Below are 10,905 nucleotides of genomic sequence, written 5' to 3' on the forward strand. Positions count from 1 at the left end.
TTGTCTTGGAATCTTCTGAAGAGAGCAGTAAGGTAAAATGAGGTCATGTGGGTGACCTGAGTCTGATCTAACAGGTGTCCTTCAGAAAGAGGCATTTTCCCCATGACATCGGGCCACTTTAGCACCGGTGGGCATGTGTTGCCAGGCTGGGTGTGGCTGTCGCCCCCAGGGTTCAGGGCTGGGTAGGCTTGATGGTTACTTTCCCCCTCCTGTAGCATACATCGTGCTTTTCAGCACCATGAAAGCTAGTGTCGCTGTGGTACTTCACAGTAAGTTTTACACTTTCAGTATTGAGTGTATTTTATGCACTTGTCTACCACCAAAACAAACAAACAAACCAATAACAAAATTTGAACTAGAAACAAATCAGCTTTATATTCTCTTTCATAACGCGTATCCATCACCCGCATTCAATCTTTCTCCTTCCCTAGTATTTAGCCTTTCTTCTTCTCTTTTGTCTGTGTTATGCTGTTAACCTCATGTACATTTGTTTACATGTGTACATATACTGTTGGCTAGAATGCATCTTTCTGTGATCGTGTGGCCTTGTGAAATATTGTATATGGTAAGTCCATCCTTTTTCTGTGTGAAAATGCTTTAACTTCATCTTTCGTTAGAGCTAAGAAAGACATTTTTGTATGTGGTCAAATCTCTCAAAGCCGGCAACAGCCATGAAGGTACTTGTGTCCCATGTAAATGCTCTTCAAAAGGCTGTGGAAGCAGAGAAAGCCTTGAGTGCTCGTGTGTAGAGTGGATTGAAGTCGTGGGTGAATGCGTGTTGTTGACATGCCACGTCAAAGTTCCAGTGCCTCAGACCATGGCTGGAAGATCGTCCCCATCCTAGGAGTCGATGGGACTCCTGCACAAGGTTGGGACTCTGAGACTTGCAGTCTCTGGACTGAACAACTGCAGGCTTCTCGACCTTTCTGTCAGGACAGACATTGTTGGTCTTGCGGACCACAGCCTGAAAGCCACTGTACTAAATCACTGTGCATTCGTCCTAACATGGCCATGCTAATCAAGTCTTCTTCCTCTGCCACTCCTCACTACTTGTCTTTCATTAGTGTGCTGGGACGGGTGGCCAGGCCTGGTTGAGTGTGCTGCTGTAGGTGACCCCTGCGCATTGTGGGTTACAATGATAACAGGTGCCTGCGTTGCCTGATGAGTGATCTTTAACACCAGGTCCTAAACCTCCACCTTGGGTCATGCTAGCTTGACCACGCACTGAGCGTGCATCACAGGAGGAGGCATGAGACTTGATCACACATGCACAGACCTGCAATCATCTCTCGTGCCTTAATCCCTCCTCGGAGAGGTGCATTTGAGTGTTCGGACTCTGCCTCTGAGCTCAGCCACCTCATAGTGAACTTCCTCTTGCAAAACTCTTAGTGACTGGAGGACAAGGCAGTGGGTGGGACAAGCCTGGCTCCGTAACAGTGGGGGTTTTGGTACTGACCACTGTGCTGTCACACAAGAGAGGCCCCCTTCCCTAGATATCATATCTGATTTGAGAAGAGTAGGCCACCACCTGGTTCCTGAGCCACTTGGTCATGAAGGCTCAGCCTCCTCCATTTCTTTTCATTGAGACACCGGGAATGGAGCTGACATCCCAAACGCAACACAGGGAAAATAAATGGCATCCCCAACTGTGGCCTGCTATCTCACAGGCCATGAGCTACCGTGGGAGGAGGGAGCTGTGTGGGCTTGTCAGGGTGACCAAACCTTGAAGGACTTGGGATCAGGGTACCGAAAGAAGTACAGCATGCATGAAGCCTTTCCTTCAGAAGGTTTTATTGATCTCTGTGCCCAGCAAGCAGCAGGATTTGGAGGGGTGAGGTGAGAGCCATCTAGGAATTGAGCACATGCACGGGGCAGCAGGTGGGTGAGAAGCCAGGGTGAGGCTCCAATTGCAGTTCTCCGACGACTGGGCAGCCAGCAACAGTGAGGCAGGTGGAGCAGTGCCCTCAGTGCAGGGGCATCTGTGAGGACAGGGAGGGGACATGAGACCCGAGGCCCCTGTGCCCTTGTCCTGTGCAATCCACGCCCTTCAATGCCCCAGGGCCTTCTTTGCTCCTCACCTTGTCTGGGCTCGGGGGGTACCTGGCCTTGTGAGCGTCTTCATTCTGCAGAGACCTCAGCAGGCAAGAACGGCGGTGAGAGAAGGTCTCAAAGCTTTTCTTGCCATGGTAGGCCCCCATGCCACTGTTCCCTAAATGAAGAGATCCCAACCAGTCTCACACCCACAAACGTCCCGAGCCTTCTGGGACAGCCAAACCTTAGAGCGTCCCTTAGGACGCCTATGTCAGGCACAAGAGTACCCAGAAAAAAACCTCATCCCAGCCGTGCTGCTAAATGGCTGCATGACCCCAAGCTTGGGACCCCTGGGAAAGGCCAGAGCACCAGGTGACTGGTACTAGGATCTGAGCACCAGGCTTACCCACGCCCCCAAAAGGCAAAGTGGACACAGTGATGTGGACGATGACATCATTGGCCGTCACTCCACCACTCGATGTCTCTGCGATCATTTTCTTGATCACCTGTGTAAAGACCCAGGCAGTTGCCTTGCAGTCCTGCGTTCTCCCCACCCTTTCTGAACACACGAGAGCAGGGACTAGTGGAGGCTGAGCCCCAGCCACCAACTCTGCCATCCTTAGCGCCTGCCATATCCCCCGCCCCATGCAAATAGCTCACGGCCCTCAGGACTGTGTGGGGAGATGGCCGAGGTTCCACAATCCCGTGGCGATGGCCACCTCATCCACAGCTCTAGGAAGATGGGACTGTCCTGATCTTAGACATAAGGCCGAAGAGGCTCAGGCCGGTTAGGTGGTTTGCGCAAGGTCACACATCTAATGGATGAGGAAGCTGCAAACTTGAACCCAGGCCTGTGGGTCCCTGGGCCCCCTTGCATGTGGGCACTGTGCCTGAGAGGCCAGGCAGCTGGGAGGGGGCGCCCTAGGCCCACCTTGTCATTGTTGGAGAACACGTAGAGCGCCAGGGGCTTCTCGCGCTGGTTGATAAACTTAATGGCCTCCTCCAAGCTCCGGACACACACGATGGGCATCACCGGCCCAAAGATCTCCTCCTGCATCACCCGGGACTGGGGGTCCACGTCCACCAGGATGGTGGGAGCTGAGGCAGGAAGTGAGCTGGAGTCTGTGCCAAGCCACCCCAGCCCCCGACGCGCATGCATACACGCATGCCAGTGCCCACATCTGGCTCCTGGATCTGTATTCTTTTGCAACCAGAGCTGCCAAGCTTATGTGGGGCAGAGGCAAGACCCGAAGCACTCTCTCATACCCACCTCCTCCCAACTCCCTGGACTCCACCATGGCAAACCCCGGGGATATCTGCAGATTAACCTGAACAGGGGAACAAGTTCTAAACAGTGAAGGGACAGCTATTACATCTGCTGATCCTCCCATGTGTCCATCCCATAATTCTCCTGTCTCCTTGGTGACTGGAGAGCTACAGCTGCCATTGCCCCAGCTAAGCCACTGGGAGCTCCTCCCAGCCTGCCCCTGCCTTGAACTCTGGTGGCCTCTGCCTGCTCCAATCCCTGCCCCTTTCACAGATTGAAGGTGGAGGTGAAGCCCTTGTCTCTGACTCGTGGGAGAGAGGTTTCTGGGGCTGTATGGATGGATTCCTTAAGATCCATGCTCTGCATCTGCCTTCTGAGAGCCCCAGAGCTTTCTGCAGGCCTCCCTGGGAAAGCCTGCTCGTCGGCTCTCTGTGCTCACTTCCTGTAAACTTGCTGTAGACCCGGGCAGCCCAGGCAGACGGGCAGAACACACACCTATGTATCGTGATGCTGCGTCCCAGGTGCCTCCATGGGCTACTTTCCGGCCCTCAATCAGGTCTACGACCCGCTGGAAGTGACGGTCATTGATGATTCTCCCATAATCACGGGACTGCTTAGCATTTTCCCCATAGAAATCCTGAGAAGAGATGGAGCCTCAAGGAAGACCTGGCCCTGCCATCCCCACGACTTCCAAGCTGCTGGGCAGCGGTGGGCAGCGGAGGGCAGCGGAGTAGAGCTTTTCCCTTCATTACGCTCTGTCTCTTCCCAATTCTCTGCAGTGCGTGTGCTTATCTCTTTTATGAGAAGCACCTACTGTTTCTCAACATCCTAGAAGTTGGTTGAGGCAAAATACACCCCTCATGACTTACAGTTCTTACTCCCACCCTCGGGCCATACTCACTTTCAGTGACTTTTTCAGCTTCTCCACGATTTGGTTCTGAATGGAGGGGTCACAGAGGATGTAGTCTGGGGCCACACAGGTCTGGCCACTGTTCATAAATTTCCCCCAGGCAATACGCCTGTGAAAATGCAGTCCGTGAATCATGGGTGTCCCCTTGGGAACGTCCACATGCTCAGGAGCAAGGCACTGAAGGCTGAGTGATGGAGGACAGCCCATGGGCTGCCTCCTGCCACTGTGGGTCATTGAGCCGCCCAACCCCCCCTCACCCCACAGGGGTTCCTGCAGCCAGTGTGTTTAATGTCATAAACACAGTGTCCGTGAGGAAATTCCGAGGACCTGGGATAAGTGCTCTGTGACTTTGGTTCTCAGAGCCTTGCCTGGTCTCTGGAGTGACATCTCTACTTGCACCCACCATAGAGGCGGAGGACAGAGATGGCCAGAGGCCTGGCTGGTCCAGATGGCTTGGGAAAGGTCTCCAGGCCCTGAGCGGCCCACCTTTGCTTTTCCCGGAGCTTCTACGTGGAGCACCACCCCAGTGACGCCCAGTGAGTCAGAACTCTCTCTGGAGGCCCCCTCTAAGAAGACCTCTACTGATGGCATCCCCCTCAAGGGAGCCACAAACTACAGGCTCCCTGAGGGTAGGGACCATCATGATGATTTGGCACAGAGGTGGCACCATCATGGGGGAAAGGCAGTACCCCAAGCCCCCTTACCGGCAGGCCACATCTAGATCACAGTTCTTGTCCACGTAGCAAGGGTTCTTTCCTCCAAGCTCCAGGGTGACAGGGGTCAGGTGCTTGGCGGCAGCAGCCATAACAATCTTCCCGACAGCTGCGCTCCCGGTGTACATGATGTGATCGAACCTCTCGGCCAGCACCTCTGTGGTCTCTGGGACACCCCCTTTGATCACGGAGTACAGATCCTTCCAGCAAAGAGACGGGGGGGCTCAGCCAAGATCCAGCCTCTCCCCACTCCCCACATAGGGTGGGCAACGGCAGACTGGCCGCCCCTCGGCCCCTCAGCTCTGTATTTACCTGGGTACCCTAGCAGGTAAGTCATTCTCTTAGGTTAGGGCTCCACTGACCCTGTTGGTAGGAGCTGGACATCTCCCACCTGGCCTAACAATCCAGGCTCCCACGCATTAAAGCCCTGACCAATACAATCATCCCGGAGCTCTCACGGGGACCTCACCTTGTCCAGGTACTGAGGGATAAGTGTGGCTAGCAGGTCCGCCGTGTTCTCACTCACTTCAGAAGGCTTGAGAACTATTGCATTTCCTGCAGAAGGCAAAGTCAACGTCATCATCCTCAGGAGACCTCCTCAAAGGCTCCTCCCACCCAGTGACCCAGCCTGGAGATTCTATTACATTATCTGTACCTTTGGCCGGCGGTGGGGGGAGGCCAGACATGGGTGCATGCTGTGAGCACATGCAAGCACATGCTGAGACGCACAGGTACACACATAGGAACACAATGCCGGAGCACACACAGGGACACACACTGTGACACGCTTTCCGAGAGGCACCACCTGCCCCTCAGCAGTGCTGGGGGGCTGGGGGAGAAGAAAGGACTCACAGAGAGACGCCCAGGCTGGGCAAGAGAGCAGCTCTGGCTACTTCCGTCACCTATTCGTGGAGAGTCCTCCCCTCCTCCCCCCATAGGCCAGCCCGGAGGCCTGGTTAGATGGTTGGTTGGGTCATCACAGCCTCCTGTAAAGGAGCTCTCATACCTGCAGCAATGGCACCCACCATGGGCTGGATGGTGAGGTTGAAGGGGTAGTTCCAAGCACCTATGATGAGGACCACACCTAGGGGCTCCGAGTGGATGTAGGCCTCATCGTGCTGGATCTGGCGGGTCTTCTCCACCGGCTCATCCTCAGCCCACTCGGGGAGCTTCTTAATTGTGGTGTCAATCTCCTCCAGCACATGGCCCACCTCCTCGTAGTACGCGGTCCATTCATTCTAGGAAGAGGCTCCCTGTGAACTCGAGACCCAGAGCCGAGGCTCTGCTTGCCTTAGCGGGTTGGCTGTTTAACACGGGGTCCGTAGCAGGGTGGTGGGGTACAGAGAAGGCACAGAAGGGACACAGAGCTGAAGACGGTACATATGCATCTCTTTCTTGAACTTTGGGAAGTCAAAAGAGCGCGTTTTCTCGTTCTTGCCTTACGGTGGGCGCCACAGGGAGGGTGGAGGCAGTCCCCACAGCAAAGGGAAAGGCTTGTGGATTTGGAGGCTCCTGATTTTGCTCAGAGTAACAGATGGAGCAACACCAGGGGACAAGGGGGAAAGAGGAAGCCACGTGGAGCCAGATCCCTCTGGAGTGCGGCCTTTCTGGTCCTTGGTGGACCAACCAGGCAAGGCAGGCGGGACAAAGTGACAGGTGGGAGGGAAGGAGACCGTGTACAATGGTGGTGAGGTGAGGGCGGCCCTGAAAGCTTTGCTAATCCTTTCCTATCCTCACATCACCCTCCCACCCCCCACCCCAACTGCAGAGCAGTCCTTGGTGAATTGGGTGGCTGGCAACTGATGATGCCTTAGGCTCACGGCGCAACGCTCCCTGTGGCTGCTGTTGTATCCTGTATCCCTGCTCCTTCATGTAGCGTCTCCACCTCCACCCCGCCCCCGGGCACCTTGTGCAGATCAGCGGCCAGCGCAGCCGTGATGTCAGACTGGTGCTCGGTTATCATGCGCCGCAGCGCCTCCAGCTGCTGGACTCGGAACTGCAGTGGGCGAGTCTTGCCTGTGTTAAAGGCCTCACGGGCCCGGTTCACGACGTCACTGATCTTGCTCATTGTGCCTGGGGATAGAGAGCACTTTGCAGCAGAGGAACTTTGGCACCAGCATCCTGGCGCGGGCTCACCCCGTAACTAACCGCTATGTTAATTTTATTTGGAATAAAGACCTCTCCTAGAGACTGGAAAATGCATTCCCACCGGAAGGTCCCTTTTTCTGGCTCAGATGGCTGGCTTTTCCGATGTCTTTAGACATCTCAGAGCAGATGACATTATACTGCAGTGACCGACACACATCCTCAGCAGGACCTGCCGTGATGTGGAAGGGGGCGCCCTTCTTGGCAACACTCCTTCCTGGTAAACACTCCGGCAGCCATCTTTCAGGATTGGGTAGAGTGCATACAGATTCCATTCCCAACCCAATAAAAGGAAGAATAGCACCCAAATCCCCCACACACCCTTCCTGGCTACGCCACTGTGCTCGGATGTGCTGGTTGCCTGGCCGAGCTGAGCCAGGCTTAGCTTTTAGAGAAATGTGTCCGTGCCAGTGAGACACAAGACACTGACAACAAAGGTCTCACAGACTCCCAGGTTCCTTCCCAAAACTGCTGCGATTCCTGCTTCCAGTACAATAAACGAAGCTGGCAAATTGTAGTGCCTCTTCAGAGGCAGGCAGGCAATTTGAACATATCCAGCAAAGTCCTCTTGAAAGTATTTGTTGGGGCTGCGGAAATGGCTCAGCAGTTAAGACTCTGCTCACCCAAAAGGCTCGCATTTGATTCCCAGCCCCTCGCCTGTAACTCTAGCTCCAGGGGGACGGGGGGGGCATCTAATGCCTCTGAAGGCACCCACATGCAGCCACACATACATACACAACCACACGCATAATTAAAAATAATAAATCTTTGCACTGAAAAAAATATGATTAAAAAAATGTTAAAGTAAGTATTTATAACACGGAAGCTCTGCTTGGGAGTTTCTGGTAACGGCGGCATCCTGAGCACCCACGAGCCAGGAGGAGCTCACTGTTTGAAGGGGACATGCATGGGGAACAAGCCCAGAGTGTGACAGCCCTATGGCATCTGTGTGATGGGTTTTTTAGAAATAAGACAGAAAACCATCAAGCACAATCACAAAGGCTCTGCCTGCCACACGTGTCCTGAGGAAGAAAGAAACAGGCTTCCCAAACAACAGCTGTAGTGTGTGTGCGTGAGGGAAAGAAAAGTGGGGGTTGCCTCAGTGTGAGGGGAGGGGAGCAGCTGAGAGAGGAAAAATAATTGGCTATCTCTCTCCCTCTTTCCTTCCTTTCCTCCCCCTCCCTCTCTCTCTCTTCTCCCTCTCCCAGGACCTGCACTCCTACCACCAGACTATATCCCAGCTGCAGTGACCTTGCTTTTCATTTTTTATGGTGTTTGACATTTTGTAATGAGCTTGTTTTCCTGAATATCTGTTGCATCTGTGGGTGGAGACTGCACGGTAATGCTGCAAAATTGAACAAAAGAGGGCACGTTTAACAGCGCCTCCCCCCTCTTCCCAGGAAGCCATCTTTTCTGCTGCCCAGAGGGCCATGGTGCCAATCTCTCACACTCCTTCCGGAGAGATTTGAGCCAGCACTATGTGCCATTTAACACTGGGGTGTGGAAGAAGCTATTTCCATTGTACACAAATGCAAGTGCCCCCAAGCCCAACCCCATACAATCTTACATAAATATGGTATTTAATGAGGTTAGCCATTTAACGGGTGCATGAACCCGCCTGGTTTGGGATTCAGATTCCTTCCACCACCTCCCTCACCCTTGGAGGTTGAGCCTCTAGACTTCCTGCCCTGGGAGAGGAACCCTGTTGGCATCCAGGCTTCAAACCTGTACATGCCAGGCCCCATTCCTCATGATCCACCAAGAGACTGGGCAATTCCGGTCCTTCCGGCCTATGGGCCAGGTGCTTCCGGCTGGCCGAGGCTTCAGCCATGCAACCCTGAAGCAAGACTGCGGTCCTCTTCCTACCCCTGCGGTCCAGCCACTACCAACAAAAGGTAGGGGGCCCAAAGGGGAAGAACTTCATGTGAATGAAGCTGAGTTGAGCTTCCCCCTCAACGTCACCTCCCCAAACTAGCTGGTCTTTAAGACGCTAGGTCCCGCCGGACACGGCGGTGCACACCTGTACTCCCAGCACTCAGGAAGACAGGAAGCAGGTGGACCTCTTTGAGTTTGAGGCCGGCCTGGTCTGCAAAGTGAGTCTAGGGCAGCCAAGGCTACACAGAGAAACCCTGTCTCAGAACACCAAAAACCTAAAACAAAACAACAACAACAAAAATAGTCAAGTCCCTGGACCGGTTGACCACTGTGCAGTTCCCAGAGTCACTGATAGACAGGGGGAACACATTCGATGTTGTACCGGCACCTGAGTGGGACGTGAGCTGGGTTTCCTCTCTCAGGACCAGCCCACCTCGGGGCTATAACGTCCTTGCAGGCGTGTCCCACCCTCAGAGGTCCTTCACACTCCCCTCGGTTCTCATAAAGCCTCCGTAGAGCTGGTTGAGACAGCTCGGTGGGTGAAGCACTGGCTCTGAAAGCAGGAGGACCTGAACCCATATGAAGCCAGATGTGGTGGCACATTTCTGAGCTCTCACAACTGCTGGGAAGGGAGGCAGAAGCAGGAGAATCCCTGGCCAGCTGTCTTGTGTATCCGAATAGCACTCAACAAGGAAGAGCAGAGCCTGCCTTGAGCAAGGTAGAAGGTGGGAGCTGACAACCGAGGCTGTCTACTGACCCGAACAAGTCATGGCACACACACCTGTACACACGTGCACACAAGGAAAGGGGAGAAAGAGCAGAGACAGAGAGGGAGAGAGCGATTGAGTTTTAAATGCGCCATGTAAACACTCACAGAGAAAAGCCAGTGGTGCGTTCATTCCACAGATGAGGAAGGTAAGACTGATAACACTGGACATGCCATCTCTGCCCTCAGGTGGCAGGCACTGAGGTCAGGCTTTGACCCCACACGCATCTCTCTCCAAGGTGCACTCAGCCCTGCCACCTTTCTAGGAGCAGAGAAGCTTCACTGTGCACACCAAGATCTCTCACCCAGAAGCCACCTCTGTTCCTGTGCTTTGTGGGTCCCTGGGACTTTCTTGGCCCAGTGTTGCAGATGACAGAGCCCCAGAGGTCCGGTGCTGGACGGTCAGCACACCCAATCAGGAAATGTTGGACCATCAGGGTCTGGACCAGTTGCCCTCAGAGCAGACGAAAGTCTCAGAGTCTCAAGGCCCTTGCTCCAAGCAGACTCTGCTTATATACTCCCACCTAGAGACAAAGTGAGGAGGATGGGGAAGGAAGGTTACCTTCTTCACAGCCTCCTCCAACAGTCAGGACTCCTGGAATGAGCAAGAGCCAAAAGAGGCCACATTTAAGGACCCTCCTTCCCGCCCACTTGGACCCTGGAGTCCTTGCCCAGGAAGTTCGCGTGATGAGGATAAAACAATATTCAAATGTGGGCGCAGCATAATCCGGACCTCTGCTTCACGCAGGTTTTGAAGATTACGTCTCGGGCTGTCTGTTTTGTTCTGTTCTGAAATGCAAGATGGGCCTGTGAAAGTTTGTGTGGGCTCTTAGCCAGCCCTCAGAAGAAGCCTCTGTTTGCCCTGGGCGTGGAGGCGAACTGAGTAATCCAGCCTGGCACGAACCTCGTCCATTTACCTCCAAGTGCTTTCGCCAGCTGCTATTCCACGAGTCCCCTGTTATGTAAGGTCTGTAGCGGGTAAGCTCCAGCTGCACAGCACCCAGAAAAGTCATGGCAGAAATGCACATATGCCCACGGACCAGGGTCCCACTGAAGCACAAACTCACAGCCTGCTGGCTGGAGGTTTCTACAGGGGTCCCCTATAGTGTGTGGATCTGTTGCCTCAAAGATTAGTGGAGGACATGGCCAGGGCCCACCAGAACTGCTGGAATGTCCTCTCTGTGGGCACACCCGGGAG

General features: G+C 54.1%; 1 protein-coding gene across 1 annotated transcript; it reads right to left on the reverse strand.

Annotated features, from left to right (window-relative positions):
* Positions 1 to 1,774: 1,774 nt before the first annotated feature.
* On the reverse strand, positions 1,775 to 10,464 carry Aldh3a1 (aldehyde dehydrogenase 3 family member A1). The gene is made up of 11 exons (XM_021626344.2): positions 10,270 to 10,464; positions 6,828 to 6,994; positions 5,928 to 6,159; positions 5,391 to 5,476; positions 4,913 to 5,121; positions 4,200 to 4,317; positions 3,794 to 3,935; positions 2,963 to 3,129; positions 2,438 to 2,537; positions 2,079 to 2,209; positions 1,775 to 1,979 (listed from the first exon to the last, which is right to left on the reverse strand). Exons 2-11 carry the CDS (start codon positions 6,987 to 6,989, stop codon positions 1,965 to 1,967), a joined length of 1,362 nt encoding a protein of 453 aa, XP_021482019.1. The 5' UTR covers positions 6,990 to 6,994; positions 10,270 to 10,464; the 3' UTR covers positions 1,775 to 1,964.
* Between the last annotated feature and the right edge of the window lie 441 nt (positions 10,465 to 10,905).

This window comes from Meriones unguiculatus, chromosome 11, assembly GCF_030254825.1.
Source record: "Meriones unguiculatus strain TT.TT164.6M chromosome 11, Bangor_MerUng_6.1, whole genome shotgun sequence".
NCBI lineage: Eukaryota > Metazoa > Chordata > Mammalia > Rodentia > Muridae > Meriones > Meriones unguiculatus.